General features: G+C 54.6%; 1 protein-coding gene across 16 annotated transcripts in view; it reads right to left on the bottom strand.

The window, feature by feature from the left end:
• The window catches only part of CCDC57 (coiled-coil domain containing 57), a 100,332-nt gene that overhangs the window by 50,594 nt on the left and 24,132 nt on the right, over positions 1-25,606 (bottom strand). For 12 of the 16 annotated variants that reach the window (XR_005837296.1, XR_005837295.1, XM_040639955.1 and 9 more), the window contains 9 exons: positions 22,774-22,974; positions 18,591-18,749; positions 15,167-15,329; positions 14,569-14,703; positions 14,370-14,432; positions 8,607-8,829; positions 7,807-7,959; positions 3,456-3,559; positions 398-568 (listed from right to left, as the gene is read on the bottom strand). Coding sequence is in view for 14 of the 16 variants with exons in the window: in XM_040639955.1 (XP_040495889.1) it covers positions 398-568; positions 3,456-3,559; positions 7,807-7,959; positions 8,607-8,829; positions 14,370-14,432; positions 14,569-14,703; positions 15,167-15,329; positions 18,591-18,749; positions 22,774-22,974 (1,372 nt within the window). In the remaining 2 variants the exon portion in view is untranslated. The remainder of the gene's footprint in view (positions 1-397; positions 569-3,455; positions 3,560-7,806; positions 7,960-8,606; positions 8,830-14,369; positions 14,433-14,568; positions 14,704-15,166; positions 15,330-18,590; positions 18,750-22,773; positions 22,975-25,606) is intronic. The other 4 variants (XM_040639949.1, XM_040639952.1, XM_040639954.1 and 1 more) reach the window with 4 other exon arrangements.

Below are 25,606 nucleotides of genomic sequence, written 5' to 3'. Positions count from 1 at the left end.
ACTGGAATTTTTTTTTTTTTTAAGATTTGTTTGTTTATTTTGGGGGGGAGGCAGAGAGAGAGAGAATCTCAAGCAGATTCCCCACTGAGCACAGAGCCTGACGCGGGGCTCGATGTCACGACTGTGAAATCATGACCTGAACCGAAACCAAGAGTAGGACGCTTCACTGACTGAGCCACCCAGGCGCCCGGCCTACGCTGGACTTTTAAGTGGTGGGATCCCGAGGCCTGGAGGCCGCGGACCAGGCCCGACCATGAACGCCGAGGCAGAAGCAGGGGGAGTGGGAAGCAGCACGCCAGGGGCCCAGGAGGGCTCTGCAGATGGCCACTCGGGTGACTTGTGCAGCAGGCCCCAGACAGCACAGTGGGAGTGGGAGCGGTCGGCACAGGACACCTACCTGCCTCCCAACGGCCACCTTGTCCAAGGCTCGCGGCTGCGGCCTGCTCCCAAGACGCCCCTCAAGCTCAGCCACCTGTCCCCGCAGCTCCGACACCTCCAAGTGCAGCTGGTCCACCTCACGGGGGAGCTCGTGCTGGACGGTGTCCGCGTCCAGGGGCCGCTGCAGCACCTGGAGGGCCGTTTCAGGGGCAGTCAGGAAGGGGGTGGGGGCTGGGGAGGGTAGGGGGGCAGGGAAGCAGAAGGCTGGAGGCACTTAGAAACGGCAGGAAGATCGGAAAGCAAACGCAGTTGTAAGTCTCTCGTCTCTGACTCAGCAGTCGCTCCCCACACCGCGCCCCACCTGTGCCCTGCTGTGTGGACGCACGTGCCTGCGGCAGAGCCCACGCTGGACCCCAAGGCTGGCTGGGGAGGTCCAGGCCTGAAACTGTCTGGACAGAGGCAGAGGGCCTAAAACCCTCTTCCTGAACCCAGTTCAGGCGGAAACAAACATGTAGAAAATGCAGGTCACCAGTAGGGGGCAATCCGGGGCTTGGGACCCGAAGTGGGGCGGAGGCAGGGGTGAGGCCAAGGCTTTGAGGAGGAGCTAACTGACGGGACTCGGGTTCCAAAGGGAAGTCCCAGGAGTAGGCGGCCTTGGGAGTTACAGGTCGGCTCTGAGATCCCCAAAGCGGGTCCGGCCAGAGCTCCAGGGCCAGCCCCTCACTCTGGCAGCTTCTCTGGACAACGTTTGTCCTCCTGCTGATACAAGGAAGAAAAGAGCAGGGGATAGAAAGAATGACACCCCCTCTACACTCTTTTCCCTTTCATTCTCAGGAAGAGACAATACGTTCCTATTCCAGGAACTCCTATAATGAATTCCTGGCGAATATTTTATTCTTTGAATTTGTCGAGTACACACCAAAAAAGGTGACCATTTGGTAAACAGACACTGTTAATTAAAAAACACCTTGAGGTGGGTATTTTTCCCCATGATAATCATAACATCTATGATTATCAAGAGAAAACTAAAAGCTTATATTTAAATGTTTACTCCCTGTTTGCAAAGTGTGTGTGTGACATCCCAACAGTGGGCAGAACGGGAAGCAGCGAGTCTGAGTGTCTTGTGCCCCTGCCCCTCATGCGGTGAGGAGAAAGAGGAGAGCGGTGAGTCCCCTCCATGATGACAGTGACACTGCTCTCAGTCAGGACAAAGCACAGCCTCCTGGAGCGCCACCTGCAGCCGCCGGAAGGCTCAGCCGCCGGAAGGCTCAGACGCAGAGCGCACGAGGCAGCGTGATTTATGTGTTTATGGACTTAGGACATGTGAAAACGCTCTCTTCTTGTTGCCTCATGAAAAACGTATCTGTGCAAAAGGCAACAGGATGGTGTAACACCAAAGTACAAGCCGTAAGCAAATACAGACACAACAGGGCTGCCTGGGCGGCTCCGTCAGTGAAGTGTCTGCCTTCAGCTCAGGTCATGATCTCAGGGTCCACGGATCGAGTCCCACATCGGGCTCCTGCTCGGTGGGGAGCCTGCTTCTCTCTCCCTCTGCCACTCCCCCTGCTTGTGCTCTCTCTCACAAAAAATGAATAAAATCTTTTTAAAAAAATAAATAAAAAAAATAGACAAAACTGGAAATCATAAAAACTAAGAACATTTGTGCTTTGAAGCACATTATCAAAAAAGTGAAAAGAGAAGCCTTAGAATGGAAGAAAAATTTTACGAAATATATATCTGATAAGGGACTAGTATCCAGAAGATACGAAGAAGTCTTAGGACCCAACATGAAAAGACAAACAACCCAATCACAAATGGGCAAAGGGTCTGAACAGGTATTTTTCCAAAGAAGACACACAAACGGCCAGTGAGCCCATGAGACGACACCCCCATGACAAGTCATCGGGGAAGACGCAGACCCAAACCACGCGAGGTACCACGTCACACCCATAGGATCGGCCAGAATCCAGGGACAGAAAATAGGTCACGTGGGTCAGGATGTGGCGGTCGGGATCCTCACACGCGGCCAGGGGGACACGAAGCCGCACAGTCACGTGTGAAAATGGTTTGATGTTTCTTCAAAGAGCGAAATACAGACTGACCATGTGACCCAGAATCCCGTGCCTACACATGTACCCGAAAGAATGGGAAGCAGGGCTTGTCAGGTGCCTGGACACCACGTTCACAGCAGCATTATTCACAGTTGCCAGAAGGTGGGAACAACCAGGTGTCCATGGGGTGAAAGGGTCCACACGGTGTGGGAAGCACAATGGGGTATTACTCGGGCCTTCGAAGGCATCAAGAACTGATCGATGCCACCACCTGTGATGAACCTTGAAGCCATGGTGCTGAGGGAAACGAGCTGGTCACAAAAGGACAGCTCGCAGGACCCCAGTCCCAGGAGAGTCATCCAGCCCACCGGAAGGACAGACGTCCCCAGGGGAAGGGGTATGGGGCTGGTGTTGAATGGGGACAGTTTCTGTTCAGGTGACGGACAAGTTCTGGGAATATTAGATGGCGGTGACACGTACACGGTATCGTGAATGTGGTTAATGTCAATGTACGCTAGCAAATTGTACGCTTCATGTTTGTATATTTTACCACAATGAAAAAAACACTAAAAAAAGAGAAATTATGAATTTGAAGCAATAAAGCACGGGCTGTGACCCAGGGCACACGTGTGACAGGGCAGGACGTGTGCCCCAGGAAGCAGCGGGCTCCGGCCCAGCGCAGGACTGTGGCCTGACCCCAGACAGGCTGCTGCGGTGTGTGGACACGCCCGTCACCCTGCATGGTCCTGCCACAGCTCGGCACCCGGACTCGCTCAAGCGCGTCCCGAGTGCGCGGCCGGCATCACACCCCTCGGCAGGGGTGTGAGGCAGGGAGTTCCGGCTGTGCGCTCCTCCACGCGTGCTGCCCCTCTCGCTCTGGACTCATTTACCAGGGCTTCCCGTGCGCCTTCCAGGGACCACAGGTGACCTCACAATAACCCCTTCCTTGGAGGGAAACTGAGGCACAGAGGGTGAAGCGGTCCCGTGGAAGACTTGCACCGCACATGTGTCGGGGGGAGGCCATACCTTCTGCTTGAGCCGGGCCACCAGGAAGTTCACGAGCTGTGCCCTGTCTCTGAGCCTCCCGAGCGCTAGCCCAATGGACGCGCCACCAGCTGACACAGCTCCTCCTGCAGAAAGAGTGATTCTCCTAGAGCCTGTCCGGGGAGTGGGGTCTGCGCCGTCGCCGCCCTCCCCTGCAGGTGCCCACCATCACTGCGTCCACCTGGAAGCCAGGACGCTCTAGAGCTGAGAGGAAGGGCCAAGTCCCCACAAAGACTGAGAGGCGCTGGGGATGAAGTCTCATCCTCGTGAAAGCAGGGATCTCCGCAGGAGAGCAGTGCAGCCTCGCCACCTTGTGCCTGGTGGAGGCCGGTCTGCAGCAGCCTCCCAGTCACTTGGGAGTTAGGGAAATGTTTCTACAACCATAGGTCAAAGAAGGAATCGGTGGAGGTTACAAATTATTTTGACCCAAAGTATCATTAATACACTGCTTATCAAAACTTCTGGAATGCAGGGCTGCCCGGCTGGCTCAGTCAGTGGAGCGAGCAACTCTTGACCCTGGCTCAGGTCACGATCTCAGGTCCTGGGATCGAGCCCTGCATCGGGTTCCCTGCTCAGTGGGGAGCCTGCTTCTCCCCCTCCCTCTGTCTGCTGCTCCCCCAGCTTGTGTGCTCTTTGTTTGTCAAATAAAATAAATAAAATCTTTAAAAAAATATAAAAACAAACAAACTTCAGGAATGCACTGAAAGCTGTCCTTTCAAAGACACTTACAGCCGTGGGAGCTCACTGTGGAGGAGAAGGGAGGCGAAGTCAATGAGCTGAGTATCTGTCTCAAAGAATGAGAAAAAGACCAACCAAATAAGGCAGAAGAAAGGACAGAATAAAGTGAATATTAGACACCGAGGAAGCAGAAAATGAGCGTACAATGTAGCTGGCTCCTTGAAAGGCTTTTTGCAAAGATAAATCCCTCGTAAGACTAAGCAAGAGAAAAAAAGTCAACAGAAACAATCAATGAAAACAGATTTATTACTTTAAAACCTACAGAAGTTTACAACTCATAGGACAATACTATAGACAATTTTTGAAAATTTGGATGAAATGGGCAATTTTCTAGTAAAATATAATATCAAAAAGTGACACACAGAAAAGAAAATCTGGGTCGTCCTTTACTATTAAAAAAAACAAAACCGAATTCACACTTTAAAACCTTCTCAGGAAAATCCTAAACCCAGAGGGGCTCAGAGTTGAAATCTATTAATTGGTTCAGGAAAAATTAACATAAGTCTAATAGAAACTTCTTCAGGAAACAGAGAAATAGGGAACATCTCCCAACACATCTGAGGCCAGAACTGTGGTCCTGAAACTTGACAATGGCCATCATGAGAAAGAAAGTGTACAGGCCAATGTCCCTCACGAACATAAATGTAAAATATCAGTGAAAGAATAGATCACATGTTGAGTTTATTCCAAAGACGTAAAGCTGGTTTAACATTCAAAAACCAGCGCAAGCTCGCTGTTCTGGACAAGGCAGTGCGTGCGCGCCCCATCCCTCTCCTTCGGTGCGGCTGAAAGCCCAAAGCAACTGTGAGGGGAGGCCCAGCGGGCAAGGGCCAGGGGCTCCAGGGACGCTCCGCGGTGGGCTCCACGTCCTTCTCCTTCGCGTATTTCCCAGCTTTGATGCTGGAACAGCCACAGCCCAGAACACCAGGGAGCTCAGACCAACAAAGGCCCCAGCCAGGCCTGTTCCCTTCAGCACAGGGGCCAGGGAAGGGAGACTCCGCAGGTGGGCCTGGTGCAGACAGAGGCCCACCTGCACCAGCCGCCTGCACCCTCCCGGGAAGAGCATGTGGAGAGCATCGTGGGGGGGCTGAGGAAGGAATTCCTTAACTCTGTGCACCAAGTCCCGGAGGGGCCCCTGGAAACCAGGCAGCATCCATAAAGCCAGAGTGTTGCAAGCTGAGCCCTGCGGCGGCAGGGAAAGCACCAGGACTTCAGCGGCCTCGGATGGCACACGAGGAGGTTAAGCAGAAGAGCATCGTCGCAAAGGTGCTGGGGACCAAGTGGCTGTCCGGACCCAGCCCAAGAGAGTGGGCCAGGACACAGACGTGCATTGTGCCCGAGAAAGGTGGGGGACCGGTAGAGCAGAAGAGGAATAAAACAGACGTCACACAGATGGGAGGTTTGAGCACCCACTCGATATGTGCACGTCACAACCCAGCGTCACCCGTCACACCGACAACCAGGAAAATCCCAACTCGAATGAAGCACTGAGAGGACAGACGTCGGGACTCTTTTTTTTAAGATTTTATTTTTATTTATTTGACAGAGAGAGAGAGCACAAGCAGGGGGAGCAGCAGAGGGAGAGGGAGAAGTGGGCTCCCCGCTGAGCAGGACCCTGGAATCATGACCTGAGCCGAAGGCAGACGCTTAACGACTGAGCCACCCAGGTGGCCCAAGCTGATACACTCTTAAAACAATGGAAGAAGAAAAGTTTCAGCAAAGGAATAAAAGATAATGAAAAACAAAATGGATCTTAGAACTGAAACTGAAATAGAAGTCCCGCCGAAGGCTCCAGAGCAGCATGGAGGTCTTGAAGACAGACACAGAAATTACGCATTTAGACAAGGGAGGAAACAGACTGAGAAAAGTCACAGAGCCACGGGCACCCGCGGGAGAAGAACAAGAGAGCCAGCGTTTTTCTGGTCAGAGTCCCAAAGGGAAAAAGAGCATGGAGTCAAGAAGACACATGCAGAAGTAATGGTTGAAAACTCCCCAAATTTGGCAAAGACAATAACCTTCAGATTCAATGCCAAACAGGATAAGCCAAAGAAACGTGTGCCCAGACACACCACTGTCACGTCTCTGCCCCGAGCGACAGACTTGGTGTGTGGCTTGTCAGGGACAGTGTCTGGGGCGGCAGAGGCCTTCTCAGAAGGAAGCGGCACCATTAGTTTAAGGGCTGAAAGCTCCTCCTCTTATGCCAGCGAATGCCTTCCCTTCTCCAATAAAGGGAAACCAGGACTTGCCATAAGAGTGGGTGACATGGAACCCAGAACATCGGGATTCAGGAAGGACACGGGCAAAGGGCAGGTGTCCAGAGGAACGTCACAGACTCCACCATTCCTCCTGAGTTTTTAAAATTACATTTGAAGGTTCAAAGCAAGAGCGATAACCCTGCCTGAAGCGGTTCCTGATGTAGGAAAGGCGGTGTTTGCCACAGCCACGCGGGCACGGGGCCCGGGCAGCAGGCAGGCCTCCACCTTCCGCTGGCAGCTGCGCAGTGTGGACGGGAGCTAGCCGTGGTCCTGCAGCCACCGAAACGGTGTCCTCAGCAACCACGGACCAGTGACAACGGAACATAAACAAAGTTTGGACGACCTACGAGCAGGAAAGAAGTCGCCGGGGACAGAAAACAGGCCAGAATCCGCGGCTCACACTCACACGACAAGTGCAAGCGTGGACGGTGCAGATATGTCAGTTAATTCAGAAACTGACCCTATGTGCTGCCTATGGGAAATTCACTTCAACTGCGGCAGAGGCAGGCGAAAAGGGAACAGGATCCTGAAGATACACTGGGCAGACACGACCAGGGGAAGGCCAGGAGAGCTGCCTGGAGGAGGGGACCGCTCTGGGATCACAGAAGGGTCCGTCCCCGTCACAAACAGTCCTAGGGCTGCACGTACGCATCCAACGACAAAGCTTCAAAACACATTAAGCAGAACTGACAGAATCGCGATAAAATACAAAGATCTGCCTTACAACAGGAAGAGAAAGGAATTTCCTTACTCTGATCCCGCCCCCTCATCCTTACCAAATATTAAAGTGAAATGTTGAAAGTGTTTCTCTGGGCTCAGGAGGAGGGCCAGCTGTTACCCACATCATATGGAGAGTCCAGCCAGGAAACATAATACAAGAGAAACAAGTCACAGACACCAGCTTTGGGAAGCCAGCCAGCTCCTGGGCGGAGAGCAGGCCGTCTGGAGGCGCCGTGTCCTGCTCCCTCCCTTCTCTCCTTGTAAACCATCGGCTGGGCAGCTAGAGGGTGCTGCCTGGCCTGCATGCGTCCGCCTAGTCCCCCGAAGTGGGCCCTCCACCGGGCCAGCGCCCCAGCTGGGGTGAGGGGGCATCTGCGTGGTGTCGGAGCAGGGGCGGGGCAGGGAGGCGCCCATACACGGGGGTGAACAGGCGTAAACACTTTGAGAACGGCTTGGCCTGCGGACTCCTGGGGAACAGGACAGGGGACCCGCGGTCTGCGATCATTCCTTGACTTGTCCGTGTGCATTTCGTGCACTTTCTGTAGGGTTTATATTTCAACTAAAACAAAGGCAGTGTTACCAGGGCAGAGCATGTGACAGGACAAGACAAGGACTCTTACCGTGGACGTCAGCCGAGGTGTGGACGCTGGGCTGAGAGTCAGGGTAAGAGGAGGACCTCTTCGGGGGATCGAACACATCTTCTACTTGTTCTTCCAGGGCTTTAAATTTATGCTTCAGATTTTGTATTTCTGTTTCAAGGACCATAATGTGATCTGCCCCAAAAAAACAGTAAATACACAGGCACACACATTTACATGTCCCTCCACCGTCACCAGGGCAGAGGCCCACTCAGGCCAGTGCCACCTATTTCCCGCCCGCCTCCACAACAGCCCCTGGCCTCGGTGCTCTTCTCCCCTCCAGTGCCAGGCGCTCACTGAGGAGGGTTTCACAACCCGGCAGACACTCAGCGCCCCCTCAGGCCCGTGCGTCTCAAGCGTGGGCTCGTGCTCCACACTGGTGGAACTGGCCCTCCACTCACAGCCACTCCTGGGCCCCTCCTGACCGCACACGGGGTGCAGCCCAGCTCCGCTCCAGCACCAGACGCCCCGAGGAGAGGCCCAGTGTCCCGCCAGCCCTGCACTGCCCACCACAAACACAGTGCCCAGCTGGCTCCCCATGCCAGCAGACTCTCGGCTGGACATGCCAAGCACACCCTTCACTTTCTCCTTCCCTGTTATCCACATGCAAACACTGACTTAAGATGTTCTCTCTCAGAGGAAACGCCGCTGTCCTACTTTGAAGTGATGTTTTAAACCACGTGTTCATTGGTAAGACTCCAAGTGAAGCCCATTTCGGACCCAGTGGAGACCCGTGTCCCCCCGGCCTCCCCTCCCCTCCTGCAGCCCTCACCCGTGCTCACCAGGAACCGTGGCTGCTGCCTCTGGGCTGGGACGGGGCTGCTCTGTGTCAGCGACCTGACCGCCTGACGGGGCAGGAGGCAGAACGTGGTCACTCAGAGTCTCCATTTCTTTCCTCATCTCAGCAACAGCCCTTCGTAAACTTGTGTTTTGCTCCTGGAGCCTCTGGATCTCACTAGATGGGAAACTTTCCCTGATTTCTTCTTCATGATGCCTTAGGAGCAGCTGTCAGAAAAGAAAGAGAATGCTTACAGCTACAGGAGAAACCTGCGTCTCGCTGCCCGTCCAGAGCCACTGTGTCCGCGCTCCCCCTCGTCTGCCCTCCCAGCTGCAGGGACCTTCCGTCTAAACTGACAATGCAAATCTTCTGGTTGTCACAAAGACAAGACTGCTGTTTGCCAAAGGCAGCTTTCACTGAAACCTGCGGACCCTTTGTTCTCGGTCACGAAGCCACCCTCACCCACTGGGGCGGCAGGTGTGGAAAAGACCAGCAGTCACTGTGCCGGGAGGAGGCGGACGACACGGGGCTATCACCCGCTGCGAGGGCTGCTTGCGGGCGTGCGACAGAGCAACGCTGTGGGAGACAGTCTTGGTGGCTCCTCGAAAGGTGAAACACAGAGTTACTACACGACCCACAATTCCACCCTGGGTGTTCGCCCAAGAGAACCAAAAACATACGTTCACCTGAAAACTCGTACGTGCGTGTTCACAGCAGCGTTTCTCACAGGAGCCAGAATGTGCACATACTAATGTCTACCAGTGGATGAATGAATTAAGAAAATGTAACACAATGGAACAGAAGAATGAGGTTCTAACACACGCTAACCCATAGATGAACCACGAAGACATGCTACGTGGTGGTCAAAGACTTCAGCACAGTTATAAACAGAAACACACTCAAGGGTTTAAAGAAAAACAGGACATAAAAGGAAGAGTATTGGAAGAAATTTTTAGAAAAACCAAACAGCATCTGCAGAGATAAGAAATACATTATTTGAAATAAGAAACTCGCGGAGAGGACGGCCTGAGAGCAGAGCAGACACTGTAGGAGGAAAGGTCTGTGGGCACGAGCACAGCGCCAAGTGACAGACCCGGAGTCAACAGGCTCGGCGCAAGATGTACTTTATTCGTAACAAATTGATGAAAACATCAGTCCACAGATCCCAGCCCACCGAACCCAAAGCAAGATAAACATAAAGAAAATCACACCAAATAGCACATCGTAATCAAATTGCTAAAAAAGATCAGTGATAAAGAGAAAACTCCCAAAAGCGATCACAGGAAAATAGCGTATTACCCGGTGTGCACAGCGCAGATACAAGGTTTCTGCCGACTTCCCGTGACAGCCACTGAAATCCATGAGAGAGGACCGGTGTGCGGCGTGCAGGAAGGGAACACACCGACCACCGTGCAACCCTATGGGCAGTGGCAGCACCCTTCAGAAATGACAGTGACCACAAGGGGCTCGCTGCAGGAGGGTCTGCGGCTGGCTGTAAACAACCAGAAAACCAGACACGGTCCTGGAAACGCCAGCACAGAACCAGGGTACCTGAAGCATGGGCCAGGAAACGCAGCCCCGCGGACTGCCCAGGTCCGTGTCTGAGCCCGAGCAGAGGCCCCTCCTTCACGGACACGTGCCTGCCGACCGGGCTGCCTGGCCGCTGTGCTAACCGTGCGGGCGGGCAGGGCTGCCGGATGCCCCGGCGGCCGCACACGCTCCACGGACCCCGGCTTTCCTTCCGACACGTCGCTGGCCCCTCTCAGCTTGCCCAGTCCTGCAGCACCTAGCCACCCGAGCTCAGAGCGAGGCACCAACACACCCGTGTGGCCTTAGGATGGTCTCGGCGGCCGCAGGCAACAGAAGGGCCATACGGTAAAATGTGCAACCATTTACATTGTGTTCTGAAGAACTACAATGACATGAAAAACAGTTGTCACAGAAGTGGGAAAAAAGACTCCAAATTATACAGCACAAGCTGAACTATATAAAGATAGTACGTGCACGGGAACACGTACAAGACCCGCAAGGAGAGGCAACTAGAGAAACACACCGGAGTGCCCGAGAGGCCCAACCACGGGGGACTTCTGCCTTCTCTGTAGCGGTAAGACTGGCCCGTGTTGAGCCAGCCGCAGGCCGGGCGCTGGGTCACGGCCCTCTGTCAGTGCTCTGCAAAAGGGACGCATCACACAGATGAGTCAATGAGGTCTGACCCCGCCACCACACTGTCTCCACGCTGCCGCCGCGTGCTCAACCCGCTACCCCGCCATGCTCCGGCCACTCATTCATTCCCCACGAAAGCGCCAGGGAGGCTGCGAGAGGCAACCCGCTCTGGGCCGAACAGAGCTGGGCTGGGTTAGACCTTGGGTCCGCCTGGTTCCGGAGGCCATGCTGCTAAACTGAAATTGCTGAACTCTTGCAGTGGCCACATGTTACTTCTCCTTCCAGAAGGAAGCAGCTCCTTCTCTACTGAACACAGACTCCAGCTTTCCAACGCCCTCCTCTCCCCCGTCACACCCTCCACAGGCTCCTTTCTGCACCTGCTCTGCGTTCCGGCCCCTGCTCCTCTGCCCCACTGCTCGCCGTGGACACTGCAGACAGGAAGGGCAACCTGCTTCCCTGCAAACCCCCACCTCCCTTTCCCGTGCCCAGCGGCACGTTGCCCACAAAACTTCACAGCTGCCCCAGCACAGACACCACAGCAGAGCCGCGTGGGACCTGCTGCTGGCCTGGCCTTGCTCAGATGCTCCCTCTGCCACCTGTGGAGCAGGGACCACCCTTCTCGGATGGAATGGCAGCATCAGCCCCCACACCCCTGGGGAGCCCGAGAGCCACGATCTCCTCCGTGACGTGGCGTGGCGATGAAGCCCCCGTGACACAGGCTGCGTGCTCCCCTGAGCCTGTACCGGGAGGGCCTGTGCTTCGGACCTTAGACCGTCACCGCGGGAGGACTGACGCGGTCCCTGCAGAGGCTCCACGTAACCAGGTGCCCGTGGGAAGAAGACGCCGCCACACAAGATGCAGCCCATCGGCTCAGCGGAGATCACGCCGGCCCATCCGCCCTTTCCCATCGCCTCCTGATAGACCCGCCTGCTGCCCTAACCTTGTGCAGGCCGAGAGGGCCCACCTACACCAGACAGGCAGCAACCACTGTCCACGGACAGCTGCAGCTTTCCCAGGTGGCCACATCACGAACCTGCTAATGGTTATCACACCCCATGAAGCAGGGACACCCACGGGACTCAGCTCAAGCCTTCATCCCACCGTGTCTGCCGGACGCCCGCAGAGAGCCCTCCCACCCCAGTCCTAGCTCGGAAGCCACATCAGACCACGGGGCACGCCAGCTCATGCTTGCGGACAGCCTTGTGGAGTGGGCTGTTACGTCCCACTAGCTTTGGCTCCAGGCCCCCTACACAGAATCAAAGGTATGCGCATTTATGGACAGGAGTGGAGTGTTTTCTCAGCATGGCTGGTGGGATACGACTGTCTTCATGTGACTTCCAGGTCAGCCCTCGGATGCTCAGCTCCCAGCCTGCCTCACACACTAACCACAGGGTGAGTGCCAGCCACGCAGGGCACAGCCAGAGTCCGCAGGGCCGACTTCCACTCTGAGACACGCGTGAGTCACTGCCAGCGAGAACATGAGCCGTGCATGTGCTCTCGACAGCCTGGCTAACATGGACAGCGGGGCAAGCCAGCCCACAGACATGGCGCTCATGCCTGCGTTTGCCCTTACCCCCCAGGCTGATGCTGGACGAGTGGGGAGAGGGCTGCACTGCTGGAAAGTTCCCTTACCGTGAACAACTAGGTGAGTGACTTCTCATCAAGGGACAGAGGTTGGACTACTGGACACTTGGGCCCTAGAAGCAGGAGGATGGTGTCTGACACTGCCCCCAGCACTGCCCCAGAAGCCACCTCCCCTGCGGGGTTTCCCAGATTTCCCAGCAACACGGCTTCCCTCAGGGGCCTTGAGGAGAGACTGGTGGTGGGCTGGGGCTTCCTGTGACGCTGACTGTGGGGCATGTGCCTCAGGCTAGAGGCAAAGGCTCCCTCAGGGACTCTGGCTAGAATCCTTCCTGCCTCTTCCTGCTTCCAGCGTGGACCCACACCCCTTGGTGTCCCTCGGTTTGGGGCCCCGTCACTCCCGTGTCTGCCTCCGTGGGCGCCTGGCCTTCTCCCTGTGTCTCTGTCTTCCACGTGCTGTGCCTTGTATAAGGACTCCAGCCATATTGGATTAGGACCCACCTGCTCCTGCGTGACCTCATCCGACTGGTTACACCCACAAAGAGCCTATTTCCAAGTAAGGTCGCATCCCCGAGAGCTGGCGGTTGGGACCAAACCTGTCCCTTCCGGGCTGCTGTTCAGCCTGCAGGCCTCTCACGGTCAGCGTCGGGCTCTGGGTGGCTGTCAGCAAGGAGATCTTTGTGGGGAGAACATGGCCATGGCTGTATGTGGGCGGCTCAGACAGCACGTGTGAAGACGCGTGTCTCTGGTATAAATTCTAGCCCTTAGTTCTGTCCTTCCTGGACAGACGCACCCTTCAATACAAAGGGCCCTTGGCTGCACCCTGGGATTTCCTTCTGGATGTCTGACGGTACCCCACATCCTTCAAAATCAGCACCAACACCGACAGGAAGCATCCTTTGCAAGTCCTCGGCTCTGTGGCCAGTGACGTGGCAGGAAGGACACTGGTGGCCCTGCCACACGCTGATTCCTCCCTGTGAGCCTTCCCACTGTCCTGTGTTGCCGAGGCCCGAAGGAGCCTCCGTGCCCGTGTGCCACGTCCTCCCCAAGGCTGTGGCTCCTGCCCAGCTGTCCACACAGACGCTGGGGCAGTTTCCTGCGTTCTGACAATTCTCACAAATGACCGAGACAGGATCATCAAATGTCAACCCTGTGCTTGAACTTAAAACTCTTGAGAGAAGAAGTAGAGGTCCTGGGTTCCGTACGTGGGTCAGGACAAGTTGGGAACATATATGCGTATGTTTTAGTAACCTCCACACCCAATGCAGGGCTCAAACTCATGACCCCGAGATCAAGAGTCACATGCTCACAGACTGAGCTGGCCAGTGCCCCAAATTACAAATACCTTAACATTGGTTAGGGGCTGGGCCTACAGACGTGGCCACAGCACTGTCTTGGAGGAAACCTTGCCCACCTGGGTACCTGAGACAAGCCAGACGTCTGAGCAGCCGCTGCCTTTGGGGTGGGGATGGGGACCAATGGGAAGGGCCGCAGGGTACTTTCTAGGGTGATGGAAATGCTCCATATCTTGCTGGAAGGCTGGGTCCCATGGGCACATTCACGGCAAACACACTGACCTGCGTGCACTAAAGATCTATGTGCTTCACTGCATGTCAAACAAGACAAGAACCGTTCACGGGCCTGGAAAAATCCTCCAGCCACCCCGCCTGCTCTCACTCCCCCAGCCTCATGCTGCCTCTGCCCCTCTGACCGTGGACCTTGGAGCCCAGCCCTGCTCCTTCTAAGCTGTTTTCTAGGGTCCCAGCCTCTCGGGCCACAGGGCCGGCCTCAGCATCAGAGATTCCAAAGGCCAGGACACAAAGTTCTCTGGCAGACCCAGCACAGGGAGGTACTCAGCCAGTCCCTGCAGACAGGATCACGGCACACAGAGACCCGTCATGACAGCTCCACGGGGAAGGCCACAGCAGCAAAGTGACACTAACCATCTGTATGGCAGAAGGGAGTGTGGGGTTTTTGAGATTTCAAGAACTAAAGATACAAAGAAGAGTCTGAACAGAGTTACCTCAGCTCTTTCAGGCGTCAGACTGGCCCCTGTTGCGCCAACAGACCCTGGAAAGGAATAGGGCTGAGAAGACAGACCTCCAGTTGGGTTCTGTGTGGCCCTATTCTCCCATGGCCGCTGTTGAGGCAAGCCTCAAGGAGCGGGCTGCTGGGGCCGTGGGCGTTCCCGGGCGAGGCTCAGGGAGGACAGCAGCACTGACCTGCACCTCCCTCTCAGGAAGGAGCCCGCGTGTCCTCAAGGCCTGCACGGCCTGGTCTCTCTCTAGGGTCAAGGCCTTCAGCACCACCTCCTGGTCACGCAGCATCCGCTCTGTCTCCTGGAGCTTGGCAGAAACCTGGGAAGAGATGTGGGACTCAGTTCCCACTGGGAGGGTCACGAGGCAGCAGTACCAACTTTTGGGGTCCTTCCCGGGAAGGAGACTGCAGATGTGTGAGCAAGCAGCCCCCGTGGCCCAGGACCACGCAACGGTCGGAGCCGGCTGAGCGGCCGCACCAGGCTCGGGTATGGCCCTTTCTGCCAGGTCCCCCGCACACAGGAGCCAGGGATCCTCCCAGCACTGGCCAGTTAGGGAAACTAATACAATAAAAACTAAGATGCTATCAAAGGCTGTGGGTGGGACAGGGACACCTTCCCCTGCTCTCATCTTTGTTGTTGCGCGTCACGCTGCTCAGTGAGGCTCGGCATGCTCCTATCCGAACGGCAGTGTGGTGAGAGCCCAGAGCCTTCCAGGAGCCGCGGGGCGTGCTCCCAGGCCCTCCCAGCGCAGGATGAAACCTGACAAGCTTGGGGACACAGACCTGATCCCGCGCCTCGGTCAGGGCCCGAATCAGGTCTTCAGACTTGCGGTAGTGGTCCCTCTCCACACCGTCACAGCGCTGCCGCCAGTCGAGCTCCCGCTGTGCCTTCTCACGCTCCAGGCACCGCTCCCTCTCCACGGCCTCGGACAGCTGCTGTCTGTACCTCCAGGGACGGGAAAGGCACAAAGGTTAATGTCTTGCACATGAAGAGCAAAGGGGTGCGGCAGGCAACGGGGTGGGGGGACGGGGGGCACAGCCGGGAGGAGTCCGCAGTGCGCAGGCGGAGGAGACACGGCACCTGTGGGCAGACTGGGGTTCAGAGAGCAGCCAGCAGGGACTCCCAAACACCGAGGAAACCAGCACCACGGAAGATCACGCTCAAGAGACAGAAGAATCCATTCATGAGAAGGGAAGAAAGCCAGCAAACTCGGGGAAAAGAGAGAGAAGCGGTTCCAGCAGAGACATGTGAGAAGGTCTCAGAGTGACCACCACCGCAGAGCTCGGGAACGTGTGCAGAGTGGGCTGAGCCAGAGAGCTTGGAGCCGCCAGGACAGAGAGCCCTCCAGAGCTCAGAGGACCGACATCCATCAAAGAGCAGGTCCAGAGAGATCAGAACGGAGGAAGCAAAGCAGAAAACCCAGCACAACGGGGGGGATGCACGTCCTCGGACCAGAAGGGCTCACCAAGCGCTAGGCAGGGGGCTTCACGGAACCACACGCACAGACGCCATGTGCACTGTTGAGCCCCAGGATGAAAGAGAAGCCTAAGGGTGAGAGACAGTGAGTGCCAGATGGGCCCCAGGCTTCTCGTCGGCCACATGGGGGCAACACATGGCGGGGGCTCTGGACAACCTCCCCCAAGGGTGGCCAGGCTGTGTGCACGACACGGTGGGCGTGCCCCTGATCAGGTGAGGCCATGTGAGACCCTGTCCTGCCCACTGGAGGGAGTTTCCTGCTGGCCTTAGAGTAGCTGCCGCGCTGTGAGGCCACTGTCAGGACCTGCGGGCGCGTCAGCGGCTCACAGCCACTGGGAAGGGCCTCTGCCACCAGCCTGGAGGAGCCCGGGAGGAAAGGGCAGCCTGGCCGATACCGTGGTCCCAGCCTAGTGAGACCCTCTGCCGGGGACACAGCTGAGCCGAGCCGGACTCCTGAACGCAGAGACCGAGATGATATGTGGACGTAGTTACACCTGCTGGGTCTGCAGTAATTTGTTCCAGAGCAACGATAAAGTAATACGCAACGGGTTTAAAATCCAGGGGAGAAATGATTTGGAATTTAGCATCCTAAACGCAGCAAAATCAGCACTCACACAGGAAGGCAAACATGGAACATCTTCAGACACAAAGGCTCACAGCAATGGGACAGGGCTTTGAAAACTGTGCTGAAAGCCCACTTGTTTATTGTTTTAAAAATTTATGTATTTATTTTTGAGAGAGATAGAGAATGCAAGCTGGGGGAGGGGCAGAGGGAGAGAATCTCGAGCAGACTCCCGCTGAGCACAGAGCCCGACTTGGGGCTCGATCCCAGGATGCTGAGATCATGACCTGAGCCGAAATCAAGAGTTGGACGCTCAACCAACCGAGCCACCCAGTCACCCCCAAGTTGTTTATTTTTAAAATGTCCATGGAGGGCCAATACTTTGTAAAATGCCAGGAAACGCCACAGTACTGTCCTGTGACCATGAAGTTCCGGAATGCCCGTGCTCCCTGCCCTTGGGTCCCAGGGAGCAGGAACACAGAATATGTTCTCTGTCCACAACAGAATTAAATTAGAAATCAGTAACAAAAAGATATCTGGAAATCTCAAGATGGTGGGAAACTTAGCACCAGATTTATTTCTCTTTCTTTCTTTCCCTTTCTCTCCTTCCTTCCTTCCTTCCTTCCTTCCTTCCTTCCTTCCTTCCTTAAGATTTTATTTATTTGACAGAGAGAGACAGCCAGCAAGAGAGGGAACACAAGCAGGGGGAGTGGGAGAGGAAGGAGCAGGCTCCTAGTGGAGGAGCCTGATGTGGGACTCGATCCCATAACGCCAGGATCACGCCCTGAGCCGAAGGCAGACGCTTAACCACTGAGCCACCCAGGCGCCCCACAACAGATTTCTAAACAGCCCATGGACCAAAGAAGAAATTGCAAGGAAAATTAGAAAGTATTTGTAACACGGGGCCCCTGGGTGGCTCAGTCGTTAAGCATCTGCCTTCGGCTCAGGGCGTGATCCCAGCGTTATGGGATCAAGCCCCACATCAGGCTCCTCCACTGGGAGCCTGCTTCTTCCTCTCCCACTCCCCCTGCCTGTGTTCCCTCTCTTGCTGGCTGTCTTTCTCTGTCAAAATAAATAAATAAAATCTTTAAAAAAATAAAAAAGAAAGTATTTGTAACTGAATAATATCAAAATCTGTAGGAGGCAGTGAAGTAGTCCTTGGAAGGAAATTCACAGCATTAAATGCTATGTTTCTCAGAACAGAAGAATGGTCCAAAAATAACAATTGAGAATTCCACCATTAGAAGTTGTCAAAAGAGCATCAACTTAAAGCCAAAGGAAGTGGAAGAAAGGAAATAACGAAGATGAGAGTAGATGTCAATGAGAATAAAAACCCAGAAAACTAAGAAAAGTCAATGAAACCAAAAGCTGGCTCTTCGAAAAGATCTGTAAAATCAACAGATCTCCAGCTAGACCGACTGAGGACAGGAGAGAGACGGTTCTGACAGGCTCTGCACACACCGGGGAGATATCAGGAAACACCACGAACAAGTCCGCGCCAACAAAGTCAACAATGAAATGAAACAGCAAACGCACTGAAAGACACAAATTCCCAAAACTGACATAGAAACATAGAAAACTTGGAACAAGCATGCAGAGAAGCCAGATGCAGAGGGCACACAGACGGAACGGCGGGGCGGCAGGCGGGCTGAGACAAGAGGGAGCGCCGGCCGGGCAGGGACAGGTTTCGTGTCTCGGCTGCAGGGGTGGCTGGGACGTGTACGTGCTGGTCAAGATTCAGCAGCTGTACAGTTGAAACAAGTGCATTTTATTATATTTAAATTATTCCTCAAGAAAGAGAAATGTTCTTTACTCAAACATTCATTCCATCTGATAAGACGGTAGCAGTCGGACAGGAGACATAAAGCGGTGACTGTCCACACGGGATCAAGCAGCAGGAACGCTGCTGTGGGGCTTGCTACAGACCTGAGCCCATTCCCGGGGACAGGCTTTCTCTGGCCGCCCTCCATCACCCTGTCCCCTTGTTCTCTTTTCTCACAACCAGATGTTCTTCTGTTTCCTGTTTCTTGTCTTTTTCCCTCAATAAGATGTGAGGCCAGGGCCTTGATTCTTTTCCCTTTTGTACCCTTAGCACCCAAAACAGCACTGGGCCCCGAGGAAGCGCACACTGAAAAGAACCCTCTCGGGGAAGCTGTGGGGACAGTCACCTTCCGATGTCCTGCTGGCATCTGGCCAGATGTGCCTTGAGCTCCACCTCCCCTTCCTGCAGCGACTGAATGTGAAGGTCCTTGGCGACCATCTCCTTGGACAGCTGAGCGATCTGGGCATCCCAGCCGGATTTCAGAGCTGACGCGTCCTCCCGAAGTCTGCACAAAGAAGGGAAGCTGTGTGACTGTGGGTGTGGTGCTCACTCCAGCTTTCTCTCACCCACACGCGCGCCACCCTCAGCGGAAATCTACGCACCAGTGTCTCCGCATCAGGGTGGAGATTCCCTCACCCAGCTCAGGAAATGGTCCTACCCAAGAAGCAATGTCCCCCCACCCACGCCACCAACCCAGGTGCCCACTAAACACCCACAGCACGCCACGTCCGCACCAGACGTGCAGGGAGAGGGGAGCCACGGAGGTCTCGGGGCGGCGCCGCTGGGCTCACCTGTGCCACGCCTCGTGCAGCCCCTCCACACGGAGACACACGTTTTCAAATTCAACAGTAACATGAGGTTGTACAGAAACCCTTACACTACCTGGTAGAATCACCAAAACTCAGATAAATTTCCCCAGAAGAAAAACCCTAGAGAAGACACCTAGAGATACTGACCAGGGGAGACGCAGTACTGACGGCACAACAGGCCACTGGGGCGCACCCCCTGCGCAGCCCGACTGTTACAGGACGGGGCACAGAATCACCACCTCCGGAGGAAAGCAAGGTGGCTGGTACGCGTCAAGTCTTTGGGCTCTGCGGCTACGCCACCCAGAGGCAGCGCGTGTCACATTCTCAGAGGAGGAAGAAAGTGTCCACAAAGAGTTTCCAGCATGATTCTCAGCCACTGGAAAGAGACCATTTTTCTTCAAATGCTTCCAACAAATTATTTCTAGTACAATTCGTACAAAGTCATCCTGACGTCGTACCTGTTCTCACACCACAAAGGGCTGCACAAAGTTGGAAACTTCACCACACATCCAGTTGAGACAACGTGCAGGTGCCAGGAGGGGGGCCGGGACTGGCTCAGCCTGGGGGCCACGCAGCCCCGCTCCAGGCGGCGCTCCCCGCTCCAGTACCGCAGGGTGGTCGGGTGACAAAGTGCAGGCCGGGACCGGTGCCAAGGTGGCCCTTGACATGTGCTATCCTGGAGCCACGTCCCCACAGGGTCTGGGCCTCGGCCGGCTGAGCCGCACCAGCACCAAGCGTCTGACGTGATGGGGGGACACGACGGCTCTCCTTCAGCTACGCTCCCATCTACACGCCCCCAGGGAGCGGGACGGACACAACATCACCCATATGTCAGCAACTCAATTTAAGGGGCAAAGGACATCGGCCAGCAGGGAACTTGTCACTGAGGCTTTTTCTGACTTTCCAGGTGGGAAAGAGCGGCTGGCGGCCCTGGAGGTCACCTGCCGGGCCTCAAGCAGCACCAGGGGGATGGTCCACATGGACTTCCCGTTACACTCCCCGACACTGCTCCTATGCACCCCGAGTGTGGCACAGGAGAAGCCGCTGGGACTCAGGAGCTGTATTTGTGTGTTTTCTGTTTGCAATGCACACCGACCAAGGATCTGCCCACCACAGAGCTCCGCTTGTGCCCCGAACGTGAGCCCGGCTCCTGTGCCAATTTGCTAAGACCAACCCAGCCCAATAAGGTCGGGGCTCTGGAGAGCATGGGGACTCACCCTTACTGCGTCCTGGACCCCCGCAGTCAAGCACCCCGCAGTCAAGCGTCCTGGACCCCCTCTGCTGCTCAACATGGGACCACGGGCCACACGTGGTTCCTGAGCACGTGGCTGGTCTGAACTGAGATGCAGCTTCAAAATTTAGCACTCAAAAAACGCAAAATATCGCCATAATAATTTTTTCAGGCAAAAGCATGAGTTGTTACACTGATTTCTTGTTAATGATGCACAGCGTGATTGGGTTAGTCTCCCCTCTCTCTTCTTGTGCCTTAACTGTGGACCCCGGAAAGGGGCCCCGCCCGTGTGGCCAGCGGCGACTCTATGCTGCAGGTGATACGGTGGCACAGAGCACGGTGGGTTCTCACAAAGCCTCTTCGGGCCACGGCCTCTTACTGTGGCATTCATGACCCAATGCCCTCAGAATATCATCACAAATACACCCAAAGAAATAGCTCAAAATATGGGCTGTTTTGTTGCTCATTTCCAAACAGCATACGTCTTAGTATGAGAAGACACGGACTGTCCCAGGCATGATGGCCCCAGGCAGCACCGGCCACGGCCTGCGAGCCGGGCCGCACAGAAGAGCAGCGAGGAACCCAAGGACAGACACGTCGAAAGGCGAGCGCGGGTAGGAGGAGGCGGTTCAGGGCCTCCATGCAAGTAGATCTGACCGCAGCTGTGAGAAGGGCCCGTACAGAGCCTCGCAGCCCAGAGGGAACACATCCGCCCGTCAGACTGTCCTCTAACTGCGTTGCTTGCGTTGAACAGATCAACAAGATCGTGCGTTCAGTCAAGGAACCTTCCTGAGTGAGCTCTAACTTCCTGGTATTGTACCGTTGCACGAGCCATCTCCCCCCGACGGAAATATAATTGGGCAGAGCACCCTCTCTAGAATGGAGCCAGTCACGCTTCCCAAACATACAGGAAAAGCCAGTTGCTAAGTAAGGTAAACACTAGCCAACAACCGACTTAACTGTCTTAATCGGATATTTTTAGTAAACACAGCTTCTCCAAGTATCACGTCCTCACTGGCAGCCAGGAGCCTGGAGTCCAGTTCCAAGTCCAGCTCCCACTGGTTCTACACGCACATGCGTCCGCCTGGACGCTGTGCACGGTGGGACAGAGCTGCTCACACATCACACCTGGCCGAGATGCTCAGAAGAAAACTGGGTTTAGGAAGAAACCAAAGGAATACTACTCAGCCATCAAAGAAAAAAAAAGGAATCTTGCATCTGCAACAACGTGGATGGAACTAGAGGGGATTATGCTAAATGAAATACGTCAATCAGGGAAAAACAATTATATGATCTCACTCATATGTGGAATTTAAGAAACAAGACAGAGGATCATAGGGGAAGAGAGGGAAAAATAAGACAAAATCAGAGAGGGAGAAAAACCGTAAGAGACTCTTCATCATAGGAAACAAACTGAGGGTTGCTGCAGGGGAGGGGGTGGGGGGATGGGGCAACTGGGTGGCGGGGTTAAGGAGGGCGTGTGATGTAATGAGCACTGGGTGTTGTATACGACTGATGACCTCTACCTCTGAAACCAATAACACACTATACGTTAACTAACTGAATTTAAGTTAAAAGAATAAAGTTAAAAAAAAAAAGAAACGAGTTAATGGAGGAATTGGAATCCGTGTGCAAAACAGGGCATCTGCTGTGAAAACCATCTGGCAGCTCCTCAAAAAGTTAAACATAGGGGTGCCTGGGGGGCTCAGTCAGTGAAGCATCTGCCTTCAGCTCAGGTCATGGTCTCTGGGTCCTGGGATCAAGTCCCGCCTCAGGATCCCTGCTCAGCGGAGAGTCTGCTTCTCCCTCTGCCTGTTGCTCCCCCTGCTTCACTCTTTCTCTGACAAATAAATAAATAAAATCTTAAAAAAAAAAGTTAAACATAGATTTACCATCTGATCCAGCAATTCACCTTCTGGGTTTACCTCTCCCCAAATTTTAAAGAGACCTGAATAGGTATTTGCACAGCCATGTTCGCAGCAGCACTATTCACAAGAGCCCAAAGGTGGAAACAACCCGAGTGCCCACTGACAGGTGAATGGATAAAGGAAATGTGGCCCACCTGCATAGTGAGGACCACTCAGCCGCAAACAGGAAGGACATCGGCCACCTGCTCCAATATGGGAGGACCGAGGAGGCATTACGGGAATAAGCCAGTCACAGAAGGACAGACGCTGCAGGATTCCACTCACATGAGGGACCCAGAGCCCTCAACGCCAGAGACACAGTGTAGACGGTGGGTTCCAGGGGGTGGGGGAGGGGAACGGGAAGGGACATTTTGGTGCCTGCACAACGCACTGAATGTGCACTTTAAATGTTTGACGGTAAATTTTGTATTATGTGTCTTTTGCCACAAATAATTGCACACATTCATACATACATACACACGGCACAATCTGAAAAATAGAAAAGGAGTAAAAGGGTTAAGAGAAACGACCAGAGCGGGCAGAGGTGTCTCCACCCACTTCGCGCCCCCCGCCCGCACTCACTTGTCCATGGCGGCATCCCTGGACTTCAGGGCGTCGGCCTGCCCCCCCTCGGCCCTGCGCAGCCGCAGCTCCAGGGTCTCACAGCGGGCCTGCAGCTCCTGGGCCCTGGCCTCCAGCGCCCGCAGCTGCTCCGCGTGGGCGCCCTTCACAGCCGCCAGCACCGCGTCCCTTTCCCTGGCCAGACGGTCGAGCTCCTCGTGCCTGAAACACAGGCCGGTGTCAGAGCAGCGCACACAGGCCCTGGCCGGTGCCCAGAGCACACACACCTCTCCCGCGTACGGGGGCTGCTGCGCTCGGCGCGTCCCGCCCGGCCACCTCTGTAGCAGCCACCTGACCACGTGCTCACGCCCCTCAGGTAAACACCGGCTGGACGGTTCTTAGACGCCAGGTCTCTGGACACTCCGGAGCTCACCCTCCCCCGAAGAAAGACCCCAGAGACAGGAGCTCTAGGAAAGCTGTCTTGCCGCCACCCCCACCGGCTTTCCTACCGGCTCCCGAAAGCAGGGCGCAGGCATACGCCACCTCTGCGGCTCAGCAGCCGTCAGTCACCCGGAACGCCGAGGCCTTCCCTGCGACTGGGGGCTGCCGGACACCAGCTGCTCGCCTATCTTTGCCGGAAATGCCAGACCTAGCAGAATCCCATGACCAGGACAGAGGCTCGTCTGGACAGGACACCAAGCTGGCGGACGTCACACAGGTGTGTGACTGGCAACGCTCAGGACTTCTTACGCTTGTATTCTACTTGGTTTCAATAAAAAGTTAAAAGCCCTAAAAAATGTAACTTTACATGGTATTTTTTATTTTTATTATTATCTTTTTAGACAGAGAGAAAGCAGGGTGGTGGGAGAGAGAGACTCTTAAGCAGGCTGCAGCCCAGCGCAGAGCCCGACGCAGGGCTTGAACTCACGACTCTGACATCATGACCTGAGCTGAAACCAAGAGTCGGATGCTTACCCACCTGAGCCACCCAGGTGTCCCCTACATGTTTTTTTTTTGTTTTGTGTTTTTTTTAGATTCCATCAGCATTTTTCTTTTAAGATTTTATTTATTTGACGGAGAAAGAGAGCAAGAGAGAGCACGAGCAGGGGTAGCAGCAGAGGCAGAGGGAGAAGCAGGCTCCCCGCTGAGCAGGGAGCCCGATGCGGGGCTTGATCCCAGGATCTGAAGGTCATGACCTGAGCCGAAAAACAGACGCTTCACCGACGGAGCCACCCAGGCACCCCTTCCATCAGCATTTTTCAGTGGGATGGTGAAGCCTTATTCAACCAAGTCACGTGAAAGTACTTTACATTCTAATTACAATCAAGCCTCACCTTATCCATATTGCAACCTGTTCAGTATTTTCTACCTTCTGTTAGCAAAAAAATGAACACGGGCCAGTTGCTGTACCTACCAGCGTCTGGCAGCACAGGCCCCTCTCATCAGACCGGGAAAAGTCTCATCGCGACGGCTAGTGAGAGGAGTGGAGTTACTCCCGAACTGCACTGCGTGATTGTTGCTTAGTGACTTTCGAAAGGCAAACACCAGACTCTGGGGTGGGAAGCCTGCCTTCTGCCACCTTGGCTCCATTTGTGCTGCTCGCGACACCACACTGTCACACAGCGCGATCGGAGGCGAAGCATGTGTGTGTGTTCTCATAACCTGCTCTAATAACGGGTCTGAAAGCGTGTCAGGTGTATTCGCACTAACCCGTCCTAACCTAGACCGCTCTGGTACCTCTGACACACGTGCTCTGTAATTCTCAGTGTTTTCATGATACTCCTCCAAACACGAACTGAAAACCAAGTGAGACGTTCTTGCACAGCAAGCTGACCAGCCAGTGGTTTCACAGCAAGGGCGGGTTCTGCTGAGCTCTTTCCCTAAATGGAAACTAAGTATGCAAGCTTCAGGCTTTAGGGAGAAATGGTAAAGCTTGTGACAAAATCGAAAGCATCTTGCTGTGTCCATATCATGCTGGCGAACGTGTTCCCCGCGTCACAACCTTCCAGTTTCCCAGCTTCTCAGGACAAGGGGTTCCCACGCTGTCACTAAGCAAAAGGGCACCAGGTGTATATAACGGTCACAGAATAAGTCTTAGAAAAGCGTCTTACCCAAACTTCTGGAACAGAGAACACGAATGATCCTGCCGACCGAGCCAGGCACTACCAGCTCTCTGCTCCCACAGAGCTACCAGCAGGCACATGACGCACAGTCATGCCAGGCGCGAGGCGGCAGGTGGTTCCTGGCAGGTAACCGGAAGCCGTCCAAAGCCTGGCGGATGCTGCCAGAGAGCCCACCCAGCTGCTCTCTGGCCATGAGTGTGATGAGGTGGCCAGCCCCACGCAGGTGCTCACAAACTGATGGGGGGACCCTCTCCCCTCAGTTGGGGGGCATTTCTAAGGAGACTTACAGTTTACTTAATTATTGAATTTTATAGTATATTATAGTGTTTTGTAAATTATGTACAAGTAATTATCAGAATACATTCACTTAGAAACCTTTTAGAACACTTGAGCCTTGTTACCCCAGCAAATTTCACTGTTTCTAGTTTATACAAGTATATGTACTGTTGTTAAAGGAGATTGATTTCAAATTTCTGAAGCATAAGAAATACATGATGGGACGCCTCGGGGGCTCAGTCGTTAAGTGTCTGCCTTCAGCTCAGGTCATGATCTCAGGGTCCTGGGATGGAGCCCCGCATTGGGCTCCCTGCTCAGCGGGGAGCCTACTTGTCCCTCTCCCTCTGCTCCACCCAGCTTGTGCTCTCTCTCCCTCAAATTAATGAATACAATCTTAAAAAAAAAAAAGAAAGAAAGAAAGAAAGAAAGAAAGAAAGAAAGAAAGAAAGAAAGAA

The sequence above is a fragment of the Ursus maritimus genome, unplaced genomic scaffold (genome assembly GCF_017311325.1).
Source record: "Ursus maritimus isolate PB19 unplaced genomic scaffold, ASM1731132v1 scaffold_24, whole genome shotgun sequence".
Taxonomy (NCBI): Eukaryota; Metazoa; Chordata; class Mammalia; order Carnivora; family Ursidae; genus Ursus; species Ursus maritimus.
This window is presented reverse-complemented; position numbering and strand designations above follow the sequence as displayed.